General features: G+C 41.9%; 1 protein-coding gene across 14 annotated transcripts in view; it reads right to left on the bottom strand.

Moving 5' to 3' along the window:
* NCOA3 (nuclear receptor coactivator 3) overlaps positions 1-25,336 on the bottom strand; it is a 393,748-nt gene that overhangs the window by 162,667 nt on the left and 205,745 nt on the right. For all 14 annotated transcript variants that reach the window (XM_072110548.1, XM_072110547.1, XM_072110549.1 and 11 more), the window contains 3 exons: positions 20,123-20,311; positions 19,801-20,034; positions 19,272-19,389 (listed from right to left, as the gene is read on the bottom strand). In XM_072110548.1, coding sequence (XP_071966649.1) covers positions 19,272-19,389; positions 19,801-20,034; positions 20,123-20,311 — 541 coding nt within the window. The remainder of the gene's footprint in view (positions 1-19,271; positions 19,390-19,800; positions 20,035-20,122; positions 20,312-25,336) is intronic.

Genomic DNA, 25,336 nt, shown 5'->3' on the forward strand with positions numbered 1-25,336 from the left:
TGTGGCCAATGATTCCTATTCAGAATGGTCACCAGTTATGAGTGGTGTACCCCAGTATTCTGTGCTTGGCCCACTACTACTTAATATATTTATTAATGATATAGAGGCAGGAATTAACAGCACTTTGTCTATTTTTGCAGATTACACCAAGCTGTGTAGTGAAATACAGTCTATGGAGGATGTTCATAGGCTGCAGGGTGTTTTGGACAAACTGAGTGTTTGGTCAACCACTTGGCAAATGAGGCTCAATGTGAATAAATGTAAGGTCCCTTGTTGAGAAGGAACTGAGTGTACTAGTAGATCATACATGAAATAGCAGCATGCAATTTCAATCAGCTGCCTCTAAAGCCAGCAAGATCTTAGTGGTATGGCCTCTTGGGATAGGCATGTGATATTACCACGAGCACCACAAGGCATTGGTTCAGCCTCACCTGGAATATGTCGTCCAGTTCCGGGCACCGGTCCATAAAAAGGATGCCGTGGAGCTCTAGAGGGCTCAACGAAAGAGCCACAAAAATGATAAGGAATATGGAAGGTCTCAGTTATGAGGCAAGATTAAAACACTAGAAAGACTAGGATTTATTTAGTCTGGAAAATAGACAACTACGAACACAATTTATATAAATATAGGAAAGATTCATACATTAACATATGGTGGAATGTTTCTCCAGATTAAATCAAATTAAAAGACAAAGGGGCACTGTCTCAGTCTGGAGAAAAACAGATTTAATCACCAGAGGTGCTTTTTTACTATGAGAACTGCCAATCTGTGGAATAGCCTGCCTCAGGCTCTGGTCACAGCAGGGACAGTAGAGAGCTTCAAGAAGGGCCTAGATGCCTTTTTACACCTAAATAACATTGGTGGATATGTTATATAGAATTGTTTTCCCCAAATCCCTTCCACATCCAATCCCTTCCCTTCCTTGTTTGAACTTGATAGACGTGTCTTTTTACAACCATATAAACTATGATACCAATTTCCTTCCTAATGTAACATCTAATGAGTCTATAAATCATATTGCCAGAATATTAAATCCACAAGAGAAGTACTGTACTGTAGTATAGCAGTATATGATAGGATCAGACAACCTAGAAATAAAGGGAACCTCATTTTCACCAAAGGCAGGTTGCGGGAGCCCATTACACCTGCATTGCAGATATGCCTTTCTTCTTTCTATAAACATATGCATTACAATATAATTGTGTGTTATAACTTACTGCTCTGGTTTGAATGCATTTCAAAAAACAACATGTGACTTGTCTGTGCTGCAAACTACACAGCTCTCAGCTCCCACCTTTGTGCTCCTGTACAGCTCCTCCCTCATGTTCCTTCACAGAGCTCACAGCCTAGTGAGCTGACATCAGTGGGGGAGGGAGTAGCTCTGCAGCACAGACAAGGCACATGTTGCTGTTTGAAATGCATCCAAAACCCAACCCCTTGGACTACAGAAAGGATTCTGTCAGGATGCAAGGTAGGTTATAAAACACAATTATATTTTAATGCAAATGCTTAGAGAAAGCAGAAAGGCAGATGTGCAATACAGCTGTAATAGGCTTTTCCAACCTGTCTTTGGTGACAGGTTCCCTTTAAAGTACCCCAGGCGGTCTGAAAAATGGAAAGAAAAATAAAATTAAAAAACAAAAAAAGCTAATCATTCCCCCTTCACAATAACGGATTTAAAATAAACACTAAAAATCATAAACATGTTGGCGCACGAGCGGGATGACGTGAGACGCCGCTTCCCGCTCCTCCCCCTCTCTATGGAGCGATCCGGGCAGTTCAGCATGCCGGGGGCCCGTGAGCTCTGTATCCTGTTGGCAGCGGCTTAAACGACTGGACCCCACTGTTAGCGCTGGACATCGCAGGCGGCTACAGGACCCGGTGGGATATATCCCCGGAGAGATACCCGGTGCAGTCTAAAGACGGGTGGCAGGTTCCCCTGCCAGGGGACATCGTCCTAAGGAGACAGCGTGGTCAAGTGGCTGTCGGCCGGCGTGGCTGGTAGGTACGCTGACCGGCCGCCTAGACCAAAGAAATTCCCGGACGGACCCCAACAAACCCAAAACATCTTAAAGAAGAGGAAAAAGTCACCGGTCTCCGAGTCGGTTCATCTGAAGGATAAGGTTTGGCTGCTATCATCGCCAATTTACCCTGATATGAGTCATTGCTGTGCTTTATGAGAACTTGCCTGCAAAACTTTGGTCTGCTTATTAACTGCTGCTGCTATAACTAATCAGTGTGGGGTTCTTTTTCATTTTTGCGCTACATTTATTACTAATTAAGTTGGGACGGTACGCTTTGCTGCTATATCAATCGATATTAACCCATACTAACCCAGACTGATCTTTATTAACCTCTCTTCCTGGGCTGCATTGGAGTGATTCGGGACTGTGCATCAAAATCAATGCTGGCTTTTTTTGTGCGCTTGCATGGACGGCAGCTTGCTTCTTGATGGACTTTCAAGGACTAAATGTTTCTGGCTAATGGACTGAGCCTAGCTAACTTTAATCTAGGAATAACATCTGCTGCTTTATTCTCTCCTTTCTAGGGGTGGTCTCTTAGAGTAAAAACTAACTGAGTTTTTGATTCCCTAACCTGTACATTAAGAACTAATTGGTAATGGTTAATATTAAGAATTAATGGTTAAGAATTATCTGCCTTACCTCCCTAATCTCGGTAGTGTTTATACTATTAAGGTCTGTCTGATTATCATGTACAGTGATATTATTTCTTTGAGAATCTAATCATAATATTGGACAACTTAAAACGTTACACCGTATGATTTATTGGAGGCTTGAAATATTGGTGATTCAGCCCCTTTCTCCCAAAAAAAAAATGCCGCCTAAAAATCGAAAATCTGTTGGAGGGGGCTCCCCCAAGGAAGCCAGAGATCGTACTGGATCTAAGAATGGCACATCTGCTAGATTGGAGAAGATCTGGAACTCCCCAGTTACTAAAACAAGACAGACAGCAAAGGGGGCTCAGGATGTAGCTGATGGGTTAGAGGTACAGGGCCCGGTGGAGACAGAGACATCGGTGGGGGTAGAGAACTCCAGCTCTATTTTGTCAGAAATTTTAGCCACAGTCCAAAAGACTGGGACAACAGTGGAGGATCTTGCAACCCAGGTGAGTAGCCTCACCTTAGAAACAGGGTTAATAAAGGAAGAGATGACTAAGATTCGAGAGAAAATCTCAAATACAGTGGCTCAAGTCAAGGTCCTAGAGGTGGAAACAAAAGTCATTAAAAAAGAGGTAGCAGGGATCCTCAGGGAAAATAAATTTTTAAAGGATAAACTAACGGACTTAGAAGACCGGTCCCGTCGATCCAATGTTAGAATTTTGGGGTTGCCGGAAGAGGTGGGCTCAGAGGGGCTTGAAAAATTTCTACAGTCGTGGCTGCTAGAAGTAATAGGCAAAGAGAAGCTCTCTAACTATTTTGCAGTGGAAAGAGCCCACCGTGTTCCTAGTAAAAAACCCCCACCAGGTGCGACTCCCAGGGCTATATTGGCTAAGTTACTGTGCTTCCAGGACAGGGAGGCAATTATTAGATTCTCTCGTGGTAACGAGGATTTTAGGTATAATGGCAACAAGGTATTTTTCTTCCCAGATTACTCTTACAGTACTCAGCAGAAACGGGTTAAATTCCGGGAGGTAAAAAAACGTTTAAAGGAGGCTGGAGTTAAATTTGCCCTGATGTACCCAGCCCGTCTGAGAATTGTTTTTCAGGACCAGACCCATTTTTTTGAGAATGTGGAGGAAGCAGCGGGCTGGCTGGAAACAAAGGGGCTCTGAATTAGGGGTACAGCCGCTGGTCCCCGGCGGATTGAAATAGAATTACACTCATAGTTTCTTGTCTTGGGGCTCCGTGGAGGGGGGGAGGGGTTACGCAGGAGTTTGGAGACCGGCGAATATGGTCAGGTCAGGTAGGAGGAGGGGGGGGGAGGGGGGGAAGGGGGAGGGGGGGGGTAAGGGGAGGGCACCCAGCCGGGAGTTATTTAAAAAAAATGTTTTTTTTTTTTTTTTTTCTTCCGTTGAATCAGTATGGCAGTCCAATTCTTGACATGGAACGTTAGGGGTCTAAACAATGGCAAGAAAAGGTGTATGGTGGAAGATGTTATAACTCGTCATCTCCCAGGAATAATCTGTCTTATTGAAACTCATCTAACAGAGCAAACATCAAGATGGCTTAATTAAAAATGGGCATTGACCAGGTTGCATGCGTACGGATCCGTTTTCTCCAGGGGCGTATCCGTCCTAATACATAATAAGGTCGACATCAAGATCCTATCGACCAAAATAAACAAACAGGGCAGGTTTATTTTTATTTTTTGCGACTTATATAACATGCGCTGTATTCTTGCATTTGTTTATATTCCCCCCCCCCATTCACATATGAAGTTTTGAATCTTTTGATTCGGTTTATATCTGATAAGCCGAATTACCCGATTTTGGTTTTAGGAGACTTCAATGCCTGTATGGACAATTCAAAGGATAGGCTGAATATGAAGGGATCCCAAACTGAGGGAAGGAGAATAGGGCTGAAAGATTTTTGTGAGGAATGGAACCTTAAAGATGTCTGGCGGGTTAAATATCTGGACAAAAAAGCATATTCTTGCGTTAGTCGAACTCATTCCACCTTGTCCAGGATTGATTTAGGTCTGGCAAATGATAAATTCTTGGTTTATATCAAGAAGATGAAATATGAATCAATAGTGATCTCGGATCACGCTCCGGTTAATCTGTTAGTTGATTTAGCAGATAGGTTTGAAGGCGGACGGGGTAAACCCTTCCGCCTGAATCCCCACTGGTTAGTAATCCTGGACAATGCGGATAAAATGTCGACACGAATAATTGAATTTTGGCGTCAAAATGGAGGCAGCAGTGACCCGTTATTGGTCTGGGACGCGTTGAAGGCATTTATACGAGGGATGTATTACAATGATATTTCATGGGCCAAAAAACAATTTAGGAGGCAGGAGGATTTATTGAGAAAGGAGGTTGGAACGAAGCAAGATCAGGTGGCGGTAGATCCATCGCTACAGAATAGGGACGCATTGTTTAAAGCCCAGACGGATTATAATACCTTTGCCCAGAAGAAGGCACAACATAAAATCTTTTTTTCCGGTCAAAAAAACTTCTCAGAAGGGGGAAAACCGGGGAAACTATTAGCAGCCAGGATCTCCAGGGGCAGTACAAAGGAGGGAATTTTCTGCATCCAAAATCAACAGGGGAGTGTGACTCGGGAACAAGGGGATATATTGGAGGCCTTCAGGCAATTTTATTCCACTATATATCAATCAGAGCTGACCGCCTCGGGGGATGATCTGGATGACTTCTTCGACGCCATTCCCTTCCCCCGACTCTCAGAGGATAGGGGGCGGGAGTTGGGGGGTCTGGCGTCGGAGGAGGAAATCCGACAAGCCATTGAGGAGGCCCCAATGGATTCTGCACCAGGGTTAGATGGTCTACCATTTGCATTTTATAAATCATTGGGTACCGTGCTGATTCCCATCTTGACTCAAGTTTTTTCTGTTATACTTAAGGAGGGCCGCATTACGAATTCTATGAGGGAAGCTTCCATAGTACTCTTTTTAAAAAAAGGTAAAGACCCCATGGATATGGGGGCCTACAGACCTATTTCTCTTCTCAACTGTGATATAAAAATATTGGCCAAAATTATGGCCTCCAGGTTGAGAGGGGTTATAACAGACCTGATACATCCAGATCAAAACGGGTTCATTCCGGCAAGAGGAACGGATTATAATCTGCATAGGCTATTCACTGATATACAACTCAGAGAAGGGGGGGACTGCTCCATCCTGTCGTTAGATGCCGTTAATGCCTTCGACAAGGTGGAGTGGTCGTTCCTCTGGAAAGTACTTTTAAGGTTTGGCCTCGGGAACGACTTTGTTAAGGGGATCTGCACTCTTTATAGTGCCCCATCGGCCAGGATTAGCATTAATGGTGATCTTTCGAGCCCTATCCCTCTCTCCCGCGGTACACGGCAGGGGTGTCCCCTCTCCCCGCTTCTCTTTGCCCTTTATATAGAACCCCTGGCCATAATGATAAGACAAGCAGAATGGATTAGGGGGTGGGGAAGCGGGGGTGAGGGGGACAAGATTTCCCTTTACGCTGACGATATCTTGATGACTATACGGAAATCGAATGACACGCTTGCGGGAATCTTTAGCCTGGTTTCAAAATTTGGACATTTTTCGGGACTTAAAATCAACTGGGAGAAGACAGTTTTATTACCATTAGATGGGGAATTCTCTGACCCTGGAATTCATGTTGATGTCTTAAACTCGGATGGGGCATTTAAGTACTTGGGGGTGACGGTTGCATCTGACCCCTCCAGGTTTATTGATCTGAATATTATTCCAATCATAAACAAAATGCGACACACCATCTCCAATTGGTTAAAATTGCCATTTTCAAGAGCCGATAGAGTTGGATTGCTTAAAATGATTCTATTGCCACAATTATTATACCCCCTAGCGGCCTGTCCAGTCTGGGTTCCCAAAAGGATTTTTAAATTAATAGACTCCCTGTTTTCTGAGTTGATCTGGAATAGGAAAAGGGCAAGGTTGAAACTTTCCATCATGTGCAGAACGGTAGACCAAGGGGGACTGGGAGTCCCGTGGATGTTTGGCTATTATATTGCAGCTCAATTGAAATTTTTAATCACTAGACGGAATTGTAGCGCATTCCATAAACTAATTAATTTGAGTGTAGGACACAGAGATTCGATTTTCACGTTATTAGAGAGTGGTGAATTGGCACAAGCGTCGTATAGACACATAAGTATTGCGGTTCAACTGGATAAAGTGTGGCGGGCATTAAAAAAGATATTAAATATTGAGGGGGTATTACCATTCTCTCCTATTTGGGATAATTTTAATTTTGAGAAGTTTAGGTTTGTCACAGAGAAGGAATATTGGAGAGGGAGGGGACTGCTCTTCCTATCACAAATTTTTTCAGAAGCATGGATGTTAAATTTAGAAGAAATGAGGGCACAATATGGGGAAGGAGATAGGAGTTTTTACTTTAAATTTCTTCAATTGTATTATGCATATATTAGAACAAGGGATAAGGATAGATTGATAGTAGGAACTAATGTTTGTATTGAATTTCTATTAAATTCTACCATCAGGAAGAAAGTGACATCACATATATACAATTTAATCCTGCAGGCTTGGGCTGAAAATGTAGCTATTCCATCTTGCAGCAAATGGGAAAAGGACATTGGGATAGTAACTAAGGAATTTTGGAAAAATTGTTTTAAGGGAGTTTTCTGCTCATCCATGTCCTGGAACCATAGGATGACCCAGTTTAATTTTCTGCATCAGCTATATTATACCCCCAAGATGTTATATAAAATGAAGCTGAGAGCAAGCTCCAAATGTCTTAGATGCTCGGAACCTGGAGCGGATTTTATCCATGTAGCCTGGTCGTGTCCCGAGATAGATCCTTTTTGGAGGGAAGTTTTCCAATTCATAGACGATCAACTATCCGTAGCCCTACCTGGGTCTGTACAGGTCGCTATCCTTTGGGTGCTGGAACTGGAAAGGCAGGACCAATGCAAAAAACGAATGATCAACAAAATCTTATTTTTGGCAAGACTAGGAATAGCAAAAAAATGGGGTAGTGCTCAAAGGCCGTCTAGCAAGGAATGGCTGGAGATGATTAGAAAAGTAAAAGCTTGGGAAAGGATTAATTATCATAGAAGTGGTCGCCTACATATATGGGAAAAGATCTGGTTGGTAGGGGGGCAAAAGTGCCAGGACCTTTGAGTGGGACTAGTATTCTCTCTATATACATTTATTCACTTTTTTGCTTTATTTAATTGTTCTTTTTTTTTTTTTCTCTTTCTCCGTCTTTTATTGGTTGCTCTCCCGGCTGGGGGTGTCCGTTGGGTAAGGGAGGGAGGGTTAGGAAAGGGGTTGGGGATATGTTTTTTGTTTTATAGGGGATATTTGTATATCCAGGGGAAGCAATAACGGATTATAATAACCATCTGCATGGCAATTAAGATTTTTCCATGTTATGGTATGTTTTGATACATATGTGTATGATGTATGAATTATAAAAAACAACTATAACATCTGTTCAAATGGGGGTTGGTCAGTGCGTATTTTTGCTTGATGTAATTGTATGGTATGTATATATTTTGATATATGAGAAGTGCTATGTGCTTTCATGACCTTGTTGTTACACCCTGTTTTCTAGGGCATCTACTATTTTTCATATGCACTTTAGATTTTATCTATATATTAATGTATTGCCGCCAAGACCCCCATTGTGATGTACATATCCCCTTTGTTATGTGTTATGAGGTTTATAAATTTTTTGGAAAAATAAGAAAATTTAAAGAAAAAAAAAAAAAAAAAATCATAAACATGTTAGGTATTGCTGCGTCCCAAAATGTCCGATCAAAATCTAAGAACGACGGTTATTCCCGGTGTTAAACCCCTTAAAGCCGAAGCCACTTTTCACCTTCCTGACACGGCCCATTTTTTCAAATCTGCCCTGTGTCACTATGTATGGTTATAACTTTTGAAACGCTTTAACATATCCAAGTGATTTTAAAATTGTTTTCTCGTGACACTTTATACTTCATGTTACTTGAAAAATTTTGGTGGTATGTTTTGCATTAATTTATGAGAAAATCAGATATATGGTGAAAATTTGGAAAAATTCTCGATTTTCGAACTTCAAAATGTTCTACTTTTCCCACACATAAGCACAAAAATACTTAATAACTAACATTCACTAAATGTCTACTTTATGTGGACATGTTTTTTTATACATACTCTTATTTTTGTAGGATGTTGAACGTTAGGTGCGATTTTTCACATTTTCATAAAAAATGCTAAATCCTGCTATTGAGGGACCTGCTCAGGTTTCAAGTCACTTTGAGAGGCCTAAATAAAAGTAAAACCCCATAAATTACCCCACTATGAAAACGATACCCCTCAACATACGTAAAACAACTTTTATGAAGTTTGTTAACCCTTTAATTGTTTTACCGTGGTTAAAAAAAAAAAAAAAAAAAAAAAATCGGATGCAATTTTGAAATTAACTTTTTTTGGGCTAAATGAATGTGTTTTTCATAAAATGTACAAATTCTCAGTGGATAAAATACCAAAACAGTCCAGTAAGTTTTATCCCCAATCTCTCCCGAGTATAACAATAATTTGTGGTGGTAATCTGCTCTATGGGCACACACCAGGGCATCGAAGGGAAGCTGCACCATTCAGAGCAGATTATGCATTGTCACTTTTATTGGCTATACAATCTTTATTTTTTGGTAATTTGGACATATAAGAGCGTATTTTTTGCGACAGGAGATGCACTTTACAAATATTTCATTTTAGTGGCTCATTAGCTTATTGATGAGATTTTATTAACTCTTGAATGTATGGGTGAAAAGAAAATGGTCAATTTTGGTTTCCTTTCTTTTTGTATCATTTGGGGGTGGTACACCGTACACTAAAAATACTATATTATCTTTATTCTATAGATCACTACGATTATGGTGATACCTCATTTATATAGTTTTTCATTTATTTTTACAATTTTACTAGAAAAGAACTAATATAGAGAAAATCTCATTATTTTTTGCATCACCATCTTTTCAGAGGCGCAACTTTAATATTTTTTGGCTGATAGAACTAGTTAAGGGCTTATTTTTTTACGTGTTGAGTAGTCCTTTTCATTGGTACCATTTTGGTGCACATAACTTTTTGTGATCACTTTTTAGAACATTTTTGTGAAGAGATTTTATGAAAAATTAAGATTTAGAAACCTACCGGTAAATCAGTTTCCACTAGTCCACCATGACGGCCACCTGGAGGATGCCCTTTGACCTCTGTGGGAACAGGAAGGAGAGAGGTTAAAAGTCCCCTCCCAGCATCCTCCCACCAGTGTCTACCAAATAACCACACCTGGAATGGATGCAACTGTATTTATTAGTATGTTAAGTCACACACCTGAATACAACAAAACAATTAATATTAGGGAGGGAATAAATAGGCCGTCATGGTGGACTAGTGGAAACTGATTTACCGGTAGGTTTCTAAATCTTAATTTCCACCACGTCCCCCATGACGGCCACCTGGAGACTTATCAAATGAGATGATAAGCTAGGGTGGGATAACTGATTGAAGCACCTTCCTTCCGAAGGCCAAATCTTTATTTTTAGGAATGTCCAATCTGTAATGTTTAATGAATGTATTTTGGGAAGCCCAAGTTGCTGCCCTGCAGATTTGGTCTAGCGTAGCTCCCCTTCTTTCTGCCCACGAAGTAGACATGGCTCTTGTGGAGTGAGCCTTTATGTTCGATGGAACTGGCTTGTTCTGTAGGCTATAGCACTTAGAGATTGCCATCTTGAGCCATCTAGCGATTGTGACCTTAGATGCCTTTTTTCCCTTGTTGGGCCCCTGGAATTGAATGAAGAGGTTATTATCTACTCGCCATTCCTCGGTGGATTTATGGTATTTTAATACCATGCGCCTTACATCAAGAGTATGCCATTCAGCCTCCCTGGAGGATGTCGGATTATTGCAAAAGGATGGTAGGATAATTTCCTGGTTTCTGTGGAAATCCGAGACCACCTTTGGAAGAAAAGCAGAGTCAAGAGTTATTATAATTCTGTCATCTAAAATCTTTAAGTAAGGCTCTTGAATAGAAATGGCTTGGAGTTCTCCTAGTCTTGGGGCTGAGGTTATAGCTATCAGAAAAACTGTTTTTAAAGTCAGGTTTCTGATATCAATATTTTCTATTGGTTCAAATGGACCTTTAGTTAAGGCATTGAGAACCAAAGTAAGGTCCCAGGTAGGGATTTTAGTAAGGACCTGAGGACGGATCCTAGAAGAGGCGGTTATAAATCTTTTTACCCACCTATTGTCCATAAGGCAGCAGTCATGAAAGGCACCAAGAGCAGACACCTGCACTTTTAAAGTGCTTGTGGATAGACCCCTTTCCAATCCAGCTTGCAGGAACTCCAACACCTGAAAGATATTAGGGTTATCTTGTGATGGAGGTTTATCCCCACAAAAGGATACAAATTTTTTCCATATTTTATGATATATGGCAAATGTCACTGGTTTTCTACTCGCCTGTAGAGTGTTCACCACCTTTGATGAAAGACCCTTCCTTAACAGGAGTTCCCTTTCAGGATCCATGCCAATAGGTCGAAGTAGCTCGGCCTTGGATGAAGAACTGGGCCTTGGAATAGGAGATCGTTCTCCGGAGGAAGTAGGATGGGTTCCTGAAGAGCCATGGATCTCAGAAGAGGGTACCAACTCTTCTTCCTCCAGTTCGGGCAGATTAGTATTACCCTGGCCTTGTCCTGGTAGATCTTGCGTAGCACCCTTGAAATCAGGGGAATTGGGGGAAAGGCATATGCTAGTGGCTGGTCCCAAGTATGGCTGAATGCGTCCAGAGTCGAGAATGGTTCTCTTGTGTCTAGAGAATAAAAAAGGTTGCACTTTGTATTCTCTCTTGAGGCAAACAGATCTATGAGTGGTTGCCCCCATAAGGTGTTCAGATGGTCGTAAATCTCCTGCTTTAGGCACCATTTGTTCGGTAAGAGTGTTTTTCTGCTCAGGAAGTCGGCTGTTAGATTCTCTCTTCCACGAAGATGGGTCGCAGAGAGAGATTGGCAATTGTCCTCTGCCCATTTGAAGATTTTCTGTGATAGGGCCAGTAAATCCGGAGACCTGGTTCCCCCTTGTCTCCTCAGATACGATACAGTGGTGGTGTTGTCGGATAATATCAGGAGGTGTGAATTCCTTAGGTGAGACCTGTTGGATCTCAGAGTTTCCCAAACCGCACGTAATTCTCTGAAGTTGGAGGATTTGCCACTGATTTCCTGAGTCCATTGACCCTGTACCAGTTGATCTTGAAAACAAGCGCCCCAACCTGACTTGCTTGCATCCGTCTGGATGGTAATCAAGGGCTGTTGGATCCATGGGACGCCCCTTCCTAAGTTCCTTGTATCTAGCCACCACAGAAGATCTCGTCTGACGCTCAGCGGGATCTGGTCCCTTTTCTCTAAGCCTCTTGGTGATCTGTCCCAGGATGAAAGGATCCATCTTTGGAGAGATCTGGAATGGTTTTGGCACCATGATACTGCTGGGATACTGGCTGTCATCTGTCCTAAAAGCTTCATCGCTGTCCGGATTGAAACGCATGGTTTTTCCCTGAATGATAATACAAGGTAAGGTGTCTGATGTTGTCCTTCTTGTCCTGCGGAAGAGAAGAGATTTGATGACATGAGTCTAAGATTACTCCCAAGAATTTTATCTGGGTAAGGGGGGAAAGACTTGACTTCTGAAAGTTGACGATCCACCCCAGACTTGTGAGTGTAGAAATCGTGAAATCCCGAGACCTGACTAGGTCTAAGCTGGTATTGGCTATAATCAGGAAGTCGTCTAGGTAGGGAACGACAGACACATCCTGATTTCTTAAGAAAGCCGCCACCTCTATCATCAGTTTGGAAAATACCCTGGGAGCGGAAGATATTTCTCGAAGGGTAGTGCACAAAACTGAAAGTGGTGAGTTACCCCCTCCAAGGAAAGAACAGAGAATCTTAAATATTTCTGAGAGGAAGGGTGGATAGGAACGTGATAATAGGCGTCCTTTAAGTCTATGGTGCACATAAAGGAGTTTTGGTGGATGAGGGGTATAGCAGATCTTACCGACTCCATCTTGAAGCGTCTGTATATTATGAAGCGATTTAATCCTCTCAAGTTTATTATGAGACGGTTCGATCCGTTGGGCTTTTTCACTGTGAACAGAGGGGAGTAGAAACCTTGTTCCTCTTGATTGAGCGGAACTCTCAGGATGGCCCCCAGTTGTAGCAGGTTCTGGACCTCCTGCCAGATGGTGACCTGTGTAGAAGGAGATGATGAAGATGGACAGAAGTATCTTTGTGGGGGAAGACGGGAGAATTCTATTCTGTAACCATTTTTTACAATGTTATCTTCTCCCACTGAGAAGCATAAAATGTGAGTCTTCCCTTAACCCTGGCGTCACTGCTTCTTACTTATGGATGGGTCACTATTTGAGGAGAACAAGAAGCCACGACCTCTGCCTCCCTTGGGATAGCTCCAACGGCCTTGTTTGCCCTTCCCTCTGTAGCTCTCCCTTTGGTCCTTGGGGCCACGAAAAAATTTTCTTTTGGTGTCGGGACGATTTTCCGGAAACCCCATCTTCTTGTCGGCAGCTTTCTCGAGAATGGCATCAAGATCCGAGCCAAAGACGAACTCGCCTGAAAAGGGGATTCCACACAATTTTGTTTTGGAACGTATGTCTCCTCCCCATTGCTTTAGCCAAAGCACTCTCCTTGATGCGTTGGATAGGGCCCCTTCTTTAGCTGAAAATCGGATGGACTCCGCCGAGGCACCAGCTAGAAAGGCTGTTGCTAATTTAAGGAGAGGAATATTCTCTAGGATAACTTCTCTGGGAGTATGGTCTTTAACGTGGTTTTCCAGCTCCTTCAGCCAGAAGAGTAGTGTTCTGGCTACCGAGGTAGCCGTCAGGTTAGTCTTCAGATTTAGCATAGATGTATCCCATGCTTTCCTGAGTAGTGCTTCGGATTTACGATCCATAGGGTCCCGTAGTTGCCCCGCATCTTCAAATGGTAAATCAATCTTCTTGGATACCTTGGAGACTTGTACGTCCACTTTAGGACATGCGTCCCAGATCTTCGAATCATTAGGTTCGAACAGAAGTCGTTTCTTGAAATTTTTGGAGACCGTTATTTTCTTTTCAGGTTCTTGCCATTCTGCCGTAATCAGATCTTTCAAGGTATCATTGACAGGAAAGACCCTTCGCTTTTTAGTCCTCAGTCCTCCAAAGAGATCCTCTTCGACTGATCTAGGAGGGATTATATCTTCAATATTTAGAGTATCCCTTACGGCTTTGAGTAGTCTTTCCATTTCTTCAATAGGAAACAGATACCTGGCTTCAGATTCTTGTAAATCAGAATGCGTTACTTCTGAATCTCTATAAGAACATGACGGAGATTCAGAAACATCTGAATCCGATACCGGAGTGGCTAAATCTGGATCCATACGGGCTCTTTTAGGGGAGGGACCCTGAGGAGCCTGAGAGGTTGAGGCGAGGGATACAAATTTTTCTTCAATAAACTCCTTAATCTCATCCATAAAGGAGGTTTTTTCGTCTCTCAATAATTTATCTATGCAAGATTTACATATCGGTTTCTTATGCGTATCGGGTAACTTGCTAATGCACATATTACATCTGCTCTGAACATCAGATGATTTTGATTTGGATCTCGCCACTTTGCCCCCTTTCTCCTGCTTCTCCTCCTTGCCTTTCCCCTTTCCACCAGATTCCTCCTGGAAGGGAAGGAGGAGAATTTGTTGCAGGAGACCGTAAAAGACACAAATATATACACATGTAGCATGTGGAGGACACCTCCAGCGCACTTACAAGTACCAGCGGGTGGAGAGAGCCTGCATCTGCCTCTTCAGACATGGCTGTGACAGCAGGGAGACAAAACACACGGCTGCACGAGAGTCCAGAACAAACTTGATCTTAGACCTCAGATCAACGTATACCCGCAAAAACCTGACTTAAATACCTTCTAGGGGAGCCCATCCCCCTGTTGAAGGCTGCAGCCGGCGTTCATGCTTCAGGACCCGGCATCGGAGCGTCACTTCCGGTCACGCCGGAAGTCGTCATCTGCCTCCGCGCGACACACCGGGATTTCTGATTTAAGGCGCACGGAGCGCCACCGCTCTCCCTTAGGCGCCGCTGCCAGCGGGACAAGCAGTGCTTATCAGGCCGGACGGGGATGACCAGGGAGGGCCGGAGCCGCCCTTGGACCCGACCTGCATGGCTTGGTCGAGGACCGCGCGACGGTTAGTGTTTGCGTCCCCCCTTACACCTGGATGATGCAAGGAAAGATCTTCTCTCCATCCTGACCCTGTGGGAGCAGGAAGAACACTGGTGGGAGGATGCTGGGAGGGGACTTTTAACCTCTCTCCTTCCTGTTCCCACAGAGGTCAAAGGGCATCCTCCAGGTGGCCATCATGGGGGACGTGGTGGAAATGTACATTTTTGGCGAGTTTTTCGTGTGTTTTGTTTTACGCCGTGCACACAGTGGGCCCAATAATGTTTCTGCGTTATTGTACGGGTTGTTACGGACGCGGCGATACCAAATATGTGGGTTTTTTTGGTGATCTTGTGGTTCTTTTTTATTTTCTTTATTACATGTGTATAGGGAATGTTTGTGTTTAGGGAACTTTAACTTTATTTAATTCTTTTTAATAAAAAAAAGTTTTTATTTAATGTTTTTAACTTTTTTTTAATTACTTTTACAGATCCACTGATCGCTTGTTCAAACTCTTCTTCACCTTCTACACATCTGTATCACACTGTGTAGTGTAAGGCTTATAACTAGATATCATGCCCAATGGCATGAGATGAGGGATGTGCTGCAAAGATTCTGTCCCTTGCTACATACAGATAAGGAGATTAGCAACTTTGTTGCTAATAACAATTCAGTCACTCCCAGTAGATCATCCAATTTGAGAGATCAGCTTGTTAAAAGTCATTATGTATCCAATACCTCACAATATATTTTCAACTCTAAGGGTCCAAGATGGGGCTCTTTTCAGTGTGGGGATTGTAGTGCATGTTCCCTTATGGAGAAAAGCAACTACTTCTCTGATTCCTCAGGACAAAATGAATATAAAATTGTACATCACATCACTTGCAGAACAACTAATGTGGTGTATTATGCACAGTGTCCTTGTGGACTTATTTTAATCAGGTTAATCATAACCTGATTAAGACGGTCTCCGTCGAAACGCATTAACCCATCTGTTTCTCCGTGTTTGTGACGTTTTAAATCAATAAAGAAGAAATTTTTGGCATCGTACCCATGTGATGTTCTCCATGTCGTGCTGGTCCACTACCATTTTTTCCTGATATGTGGTTTTGGTACAGCGATTTTTATGGTATCTTTATACTTGGGTAATTATTGTATCGTAAGTATGCGCTATTCTTTGTGATATTTTTTATATTTTTAATTTTTTCCAAATATTCATAATACACACTTTATACTGTGTATATAAAAATAATTTTACACATTTTCTTGGCACTATTTGCACTTTTGGTGCTAGCACTTTATTTGGTTTGTATAACTCAAACCTCTTCCCCTTTTTTTACTTTTTTTTTTATCTCTTTCTTCACGGTTTAATTATTTAGACTTGTCACAATTTCATATTTATAAAAATAAGGATGAAAAAGTCTGTAAAAAGGATGTATAATTTTTGGCACAAATTTTTGCACATTTTCATTTATTTTTGAGCACATTTTCAATGATATCGAGATTTAGGGTTTCTGCCCTAACTCTCGGGATATCTCCTACCACATTTTTTATGGTCACTTCATTTTTATTTTTCATTGATTTTTGTATTTATTTCTTACTGATGTATTTAGAAATTAATTGATGTACTATGTACTAATATCATGTAATCATGTATCTGAAATGACCACATATATCCTTATTATATATTCACCATCATTTATGTGATCTAGATGTGTCGAATGATGGCTTTTGTCCCATCCAAGATGGCCAATTTGTATAATTGAATGGGCCTCTAGAAAATGGCCGCCGCAAGGTGCTGTGCGCATGTCTGGAGTCCTATGGTCCCTTCCGCTTCCGTCGGGTGTCAATTAGGACCTGTCGATACCTTCTTGGAGTCGCAGAGTACGTGACGCTGACGGCCGGAGGCGGGACAGCCGCGGTCTCCATACATGCGCCGAATTAGGACTAATTGCGGTATGTAGTTCACCTGTCCACTTAAGATTTAAGGTTGAGTGTAACACATGGACCACACACCCCCTGACGAAGCAGGGTGCGAAGCGTGCGTTGGGGTGTCGGACAGTGTGTACTGGTAGGGCTGTCATGGCGTCTGGTGGGTACTGGTTAATACTTTTGTGTTTGTGACATATGTTTGAATATGTGTTAATACATTGTACAATATTAATTTTCTGAATTGGGCATGTCGCAATAGCCGTACCTGTCATATATAAATGTTACATTGGCCTGGATAGTGTAAGGCCAACACCATCGTTGTATATACATGTAATAGTGTACCCCTCCAGTTTTTCCACACTGTCTGTATTTGCGCTTGTTTTTAGATGTCCTTTTTTAATGGGGTTTTTTTAGTATTGATGTATTTGCTGTAATATACTGTCGATTGAAATTACAATAAAGATTCTGATATATTTATCGATTGAAGCATATTTGTGCTCTTCTATGGAAGCTTGATAGGGGTTATTAAGACACTGTAAGATTGTAAAACATGCGCAGCATGCTCAGTGTCTTACAGAAAGCAGGGACCCGGCTCCCAAAAGAGGATGCCCCTAACACACTGCGGTCAGCACTACCGCAGCGTGTTAGGGGTTAACACCCGCGATCGGTTAACCCAGTAACGGAAAATATCCTCCAAACTCAAAAATAACACGTTTTAGACCACTTTGCAACACATAAAACACTTAACAAAAAGTGATCAAAAGGCTGTACAGTCCTCAAAATGGCAGCATTGAAAACGTCATCTCATCGCACAAACAATAACACCACCACCACAACAATACCACTGCTCTGAACACTATGAAACAAGTGTGAAAAAAGTATTAGTGCCAGAAGATGGCTTTTTTTTTGATACATGAGGTTTTAATTTTTGTAAACGTATGAAAACACTGTAAAACCTATATAAATTTAGTATCCCCATGATAGCACTGACCCCAAGAATAAAGAAGATCGTGAAAGTTGTAAAAAAATTTTCCTGCTTCCCAGTACAGGACATGGAATATTAAATGCCATCAGTATGAAGTGCAATTACATAGAAAACAAGCCCTCACACAGCTCTTTAAATGGAAAAATAAAAAAAGTTATAGAATTTTGAAGGTCGGGAGTAAAAAAGTGGAAATGCAAAAGGGGCATGGTCGTTACAGGATTAAAAGCCCAGTCTAGCTTTGTCGATTTCTTGGGCTGACGGCCCAGATTTTTCTCCTTCCCTATAAACTGTAATGTTATTATCTACGTGGTATTATCTATAGGTATGTGAAGCAACATGCTAATACGTAAATCTTCATATTAGCAGGGGAGGGGCTAAATCATGGTGGACTAAAGGAAACGGAGTTTAATTCTTACTTTTTGTGTTTGATTTGTTTTACAGAATACATAACACATTTGGTGAGAAAGTCACTTGCTTCAAGAGGCAAGTTACTTTGAAAGGCTTATATAGTAGAAAAGCCCCATACATTACCCCAACCTGCCGTCCTAAAAATAGTTAAAACTGCTTTAAGGAAGTCTGTTAACTCTTTCAGTGTTGCAAAACACAGGATGCATATACGGTAGGTAGCCCGTAATGTCCCGGAACAATGGAATCCCCCAACAAGCTAAACCATTTAGCAAACTACACTTCAGATGGAATTTATCAAGGGGTATGGTGAGGATTTCAACCCCACCAGTGTATCAAATAAATAACCACTGAATAAGACAAAACATTTTTTTTAAAAAGTTAAACTTTTGGTCATTTACACTGCAACGGTGTTCAATTGCAGAGGCTTAGAGATGGAAAAAGGTGACCCCCAAAACATGACGCCATTTTAATAAGCATACCCCACAAGGGTACCTCTTAATGGGTATAAATATAATTTTTATTCAGAATGCTGATAATTTTGAGGAATGCTTTCCAAAACGTAAAGCACAGCTAATGGTGCAAAAAGAAAATTGTATCTTTTTTTCCCCGGAATATGCCACTTCAATGCCCAATGTGAAGCACCAAAAGATTTTGTCAACGAAGAGCCGCCCCCTTTAACAGTGGGGTCATCCCTGGTAAACAATTTGAAGTGTTTTCTCTGTTGATAACAGCATGGCACAACATATTAAATAAAAAGCTTAGGTTTCACTATGAGCTCAATAGGTTGAGAGCCCTCTGTTATTGATATCTTTTATTGGCCAACTCAAAATAATGATGACAATGGCAAGCTTTCGAGACAACATCTGAATAGAACACAAAATTTATACAAAAATGGACACAGTATGGACACAGTATGGCTGATGAGACAAGAAACAGAACAAGCAATGCAAGGAGAGAAAAGTATACACTATTAACAGTAAATATTGTTAACAATTATAAAATTACAAAATTACATGACACATTCATCCCTGTTTTGAGTGTGTCAAATGTGTATGCATTGAAGAGCGGAGATATCCTACCTGGGAGGTCCATTAGATCCCTGATCCAGCATCATGCCATCTTGCCAGGTACCTGCTGCGTTAGAAGGAGCTTGTCCGTATAGGTTGGATGCCATTCCTAAAGTCAGGTCATTGGGTCCTTAAAAAAAAAAAATTCTCTGAACAAAATAAGCATATAAATGAATAGTAACCAGAGCTAGCTCTTAGACACGCTGTCAAGGCAGGGAATCCCTGGCCATCCAAATTTACTATAAATCAACGCCAAATAACTGCACCCTGAGATAGATATTAAATTCTAGTGCACAAGTGCAGAACCTCTTAGTAATGTTGCATGCTCAGTGTGCGGATTATTAAAACTGCCACACAACGCACCTGTCTTAATACATCAGCCAAAACCATCCCTGAAAGCAGGAATCAAACATTTTAATCTAAAATAATGTTTAATTTAGGAGTCACCTTAAAAAGGAGAGGAAATAGGAGATGACGTAATTAAACAGTGGGCAAGTCCACAGTGCGCAACAGTCACTTCAATAAATACATCCACACTTACGCATTGTCATCATCTGCTGCTGCAGCACTGTCCGGTTTCCTGAAACACTGTTGGATCGCGATGGAAGCCCTGCAATGTTCCCACTCATCACTAGTCTAGGCATTGTTGAGTTGTACTCTGCCCCCTGCCTTCCAACTGGCCCACTGCTTGAGGGCTCTATGATGCTTATGGCAGAGTTCTGAATAGCCCAATCAGCCCCCGAGTGCTGTCCCATACTCCTGTTGGGACAGATACCTAGAATAGCAAAAAGGGATAATAGATTGAACACATCTAGATACAGTAATGATCAGCCAGCATTACCCCATTGTAACCAGCTACATACCCATCAGTCCATAGCTATCCTGTGCATCCATCATTCTTGGACTTCCTGCGATACTTTGCTTTGGCATTACCGGAAAATTATTGACATTCCTGACAGATTGGGTGGAGTTCCCTGGAACTGTGCTGTCCAAAGACATTGCTCGATTAAAAGTAGGTCGGTTGACCTGTACATTCTGTGGACTCCTCATACCTTAAATGAAGAGGAAATCCATTTGAAAAAAAACAAAAAAAAAAAACAACAACAACATGACAATCAAGAGCAACAACATACACGTCTGTACACCTTCAGTCAAATTAAAAAAAAAAAAAAGTTAACAGCCCAAGCCATATAACATCAAAGCTTAAGATACAGTGACATGACTAAACTGTATATAACCAATTGCTCATTCATGAGTATAGGAATATATATCAAGAGCTCAGATTTACAAAGCCAGTTAAAAGGTAATTATCTAATATACAGTGCAACGATGTGCATAAGGAATAAGTTTGCAAAAGGTTTGATTAATAAAGCAAGTTTTCTTATTTAAAAAATAAATAAGGAGAGCATATCCGTTTGAAGCATGTAATATACATTAAAGGCATTTCTCTGAAGAGAAGGTTTCTCATCTTTTTTAAGTTTGCTATAAAAATGCCTGGGGGAAGGCTCAGGGTGCAGTCACATCTAATCAACAGGTGAATGACATTTGTGGAACAGCTTTCTCCTTCGAAATCAAATTCACCTGTTCAGTTCATGTCTTTCACCTGTGAAATTGACAAAGCCACACCTAAAAACACCTCCAGACTAATTGCGATGCAGTTTTAACTGCAATGTGTGACCGTACCCTCAGTCCATTGAAACACGTGATCGTTAACTAGCACCATATTTTTTGCCTTTTCTGAGGAATACTTTAGTTTATGACCGTTTGCTATCAATTGTAAAGGTTGTGCTGGTAACGTTGATATAAAATATATAATTTATTTTGTGTCTTATACATATTTATTAATTCAATTGTTTTAAGTACAGCCGGTCCCCTACTTAAGAACACTCGACTTACATACGACCCCCTAGTTACAAACGGACCTCTGGATATTGGTAATTTATTGTACTTTAGTCCCAGGCTACAATAAACAGCTATAACAGTTATCAGAGGTGTCTGTAATGAAGCTGTATTGTTAAGCCTGATTCTTATGACAACCCAACATTTTTAAAATCCAATTGTCACCGAGACCAAAAAAGTTCTGGCTGGGATTACAATGATAAAATATACAGTCCCACTTACATACAAATTCAACTTAAGAACAAACCTACAGACCCTATCTTGTATGTGACCCGGGGACTGCCTGTATATGCTTTATACCAGTGCATTATGCTAGAGTAACAACTTTATGGAAGTTCTAGTGAAGCTCTTTTATAGCTGGTGAGAGGTTCCAATGATTATAAAAAATGCCTTTGTCAGCATTCTGAATCATTTCAGTAGTTTATATGACGTGTTTCCTCGAATGAAATGTGGAGGCAAATAATAAACTAAAAAAGCGATAGTAGCACAGCTCAGTGGAAGATGCAGCTATGCTATTCAGAGACACACTGTCCATACCTTCCAAACGTCCAAGATTCAACGGAAAAGTCCCAGTTTTCTACCTCTGTCCCTCCGCCTCGGGAGGTTGAGAGATTGTCCTGCTATGGCACACATTGTCCCGGAACCTGGGACAGAGTCCCGCCTCCTGGTCCTGGCACACTAGCTGCAGAGCCAACCGCAGCCTTAGGGTGGGGGTAGGGGGACGCGTGTACGGCCGCAAGCTTGCGTTGGTACACATGTCCCCTATAGGCCGGCAATGGGTGCACAGAGTGATATGGTGCGGAACCGTATCGCTTTGTACACGGGGAAAATATACTTTAAAAAAGGTATTTAAAATATTAGTATTAAAACCTTCACAAAAAAAAACATTTCTTTGTTTTGCCATCTTATGGCACTGATAACTTTTTCATTCTACGGTGCACAGAGCTATGTGTGGTGTCATTTGTTTGCAAGATAAGCTGATATTTTCTTTGCTAACATTTTGGGGACTGTTCCTTATGTTGCAAAATACTAAAAAACTGGCATTTTGGACATTTGTGCGCTATTTTGGGTTACGGAATTTAACGCTGGGAATAACTAGATTTTGATAGAAATGGAAATTTTGGGATGCAGTGATAATTATTTATGATTTTTACTGTTTATTTTAATGGGAATTTTACTGATCATTTATTAAACTGTGACACATTATAACAGATCTGTAATTAGACCGACTCGGGGCTGTCATGGAACCTAATGATTGGAAACAAGATGGCAATTAATAGGTTAACATCAGCTATGAGTGCTGCACCAATCGCGGATGTTACTGGTGGGTGTTTGCTGCAACATGCAGAAAACACCGGCCTTGTATGGAGAGGGCTCAGCCCGGTAGTCACAGATATGTCACACATACGTATGGAGTTAAAGGAAAGCAACCACTTAAAAAAAAAGTGGTTTTATGGCTTAGGTCACTTGCTGATCAGTGGATCAGTGAGGGTTGCAGATATTATATTTATCAGTCCTGGGAGGGCCCCGTTCCAGTAATAAACGCTGTTTTAAACCAAGGCTGATCACATACATTCTCCGGCTCCTCATTACATAATTAGGCATGCCTAATCCTGCATGTGCCGGATATCCTGCAGGGAAATGGGATAGAAGAGGAGGGAAGAAGCAAATGCAAAAAGGGGTAAATAATTATGTAATCAGGAGCAAAGGAGAAGGGCTGTGGTCATCCTTGGTTTAAAACAGGTTTTATCACTGGAACTGGCCCTCCTGGGACTTATGAAGATAATATCCCCCACTGATCCTCCAATCAGTAAGTGACCTAAGCTAAAAACACATGTGATCGGTAACTTGCATCCGGTGTCATGCATTGTTTAAAAATGCAAGACTTTCATAGGGATTTCAATCCACGCCAGGGCCACACGGGTAGCTCCTGGTTCGAGTACTCACAATAACGGTCCTTTATAGTGGGGGCGGGTGACTCTGCGGCCTTTGCCGATTCCCTTACAGCCTTTGAGGGGTTATTCCAACTAGACGCAGCCCCACCACATGCTATTTCCCAAATCTACTCTATCCTGACGGGCGACTCTAAGACTGCAGAACTCCCATTCGTTAGGAGTTGGGAATGCGAGCTGGGAACCCCCCTGTCACAGGAAGACTGGGACAAATCTTTCCTTTTTACGCACAAAATGTCCTCCGCTTGTTCAGCACAGGAAAAGGGGTATAAGATATTGTCACGTTGGTACCGGGTGCCGACAGTGTTGCATCTAGCCTTCCTTTCGGTCTCGGACGTATGCTGGCGCTGTGGAACTGATAGAGGAGAAATGCTGCATGTCTGGTGGAGCTGTGAAGCCCTTAAACCCTTTTGGAATCAGGTGTTCAACACGTATCAGCGAATTTCAGGCAAAACGGTGACCGCATGTCCAGACGTGGCTCTTCTCTCGGTCCTTCCTGGTCAAATCGGAGCTCAAAAGAAGAACATTCTACGTTTTTGCCTGATTGCAGCTAGGGCAGTAATACCACGCCACTGGCGGTCCACCACTTGTCCTTCCCTCGCCGAATGGGCCACAGAAATGTCTCACTTGTTCCGCATGGAGGAATTGGTATCTTAACACCAGAAGCCCATGAAAAGTTCCTTCACGTTTGGTCTCCCTGGATGAGCTTTAGGGACTCCCAGGACTTTAAGGCCCTTTTTGAAGTGCAGGCCCGAGGATAGACTCCCCTAAAGCTCCTGTAGGGGTATATATAGCCTTATCACGGGAGAAGGGGAATCCCTGTAGTTTCCCTCACCTTTCAGAACACTCTCCACAGTACCCCTCCTCCTTGTGTATCCTTATTGTATCTGTCTAAATGTCTGTCTTGTTGTGTATTGTGTTCTAGCCTTATTAAAATGCTCATTCCAGGCGTGCAGCCCACTGCAATTTTTGGAACTAAACCGCATACCATCCTGAAAGGAATAGGGTGACATGTTGTCAGGGGTAGGGATGCGGCGGTCAAATGGTAGGCACTCTTCAGAGTTCAGATGTGGAGCCTGCTCCCCTCTCCACCCGGAAGGCCATTATACTCTTTCAGGGCCTCACTGGAGGCAAAATGTGTGACCTGGATATATGTTTATCATACATTGTATATTATGTACTGATTATTGTAGGCTCTGCCTAATGTTTTGTGAGTTTTTGTTCTACAATGTTTAATAAAATTGATTCAACATAAAAATGCAAGACTATGGTTAATGGTTACCAATGACTTGCATTTCCATGGAAACGCATATGCTACTGGGCTCCCTCATGTACTTGAATTGTGTTGTTGAACGCATTGCAAGCACCATGTGTGACAGCACATTGAAAGAATGCAATCATTGTAAATTAATACATATGCAAAGGTGGCGTGGTTTATGTCCCTCTTTGTGAAAAGTTGGGAGGCATGCTGTAAGTAGTAGCCCTTCGTCTTACATCTATTGGTCATACGACCAAGTGGTGGATCTAAAGAAAAAGACAAGCAGGTCCACATGGGGTATGCGCCATGTTTACTACTTGGGAATATTTAAACCTTAGTTCATGGGTGGGCTCCAATCACGGGTGATTAACCCGTTAAATGCTGTGTCAAGGCGACCACAGCATTTAAACTGCATTCTGGGTCTCTTCCCAGTCTTCGGGGGTCAGCGATCGTTCCCCTGGCAGCCCCGAGGTCCGATCAGGACCCCAGGCTGCCTGCAGGCAGTGCCTGTAAAATATCCTCTATAACGTCATCTGAACATCGCAGTGTCAGCCTATGCATGTGCAGAGGCTGACACAGCTAATCCACTGCAATATATCAGTATTGCAGACTATTATCATGAACAAACAGATGATTGCTTGTTCATGTTGTTCATGTCCCATGGTGGAAGTAATAAAATGTAGAAAAAAAAATATGAAAAAATAAATGTATAAATTAAAAAAAAGCCCATAAGCCCCATAACATATAAAGAGACATATAATGTGCAAAAAGTCTAAATAATAACGGTTAGGGTTAGGTAACACAGAAGACAGGGGAAAGTGTGACCTGAGCTTGCCCCAACCTCTGTCCCTTCCTACAGCCCTCCCATGCTAATTTGTGGGGCGACTGCTTGAAGATTTGGAATATACTAGTTAAATGCGGGAAGGGAACAAGACGAACAGACTAACAAACAAAACAAAAAGGAGTAG

The sequence above is a fragment of the Engystomops pustulosus genome, chromosome 6, assembly GCF_040894005.1.
Source record: "Engystomops pustulosus chromosome 6, aEngPut4.maternal, whole genome shotgun sequence".
Taxonomy (NCBI): domain Eukaryota; kingdom Metazoa; phylum Chordata; class Amphibia; order Anura; family Leptodactylidae; genus Engystomops; species Engystomops pustulosus.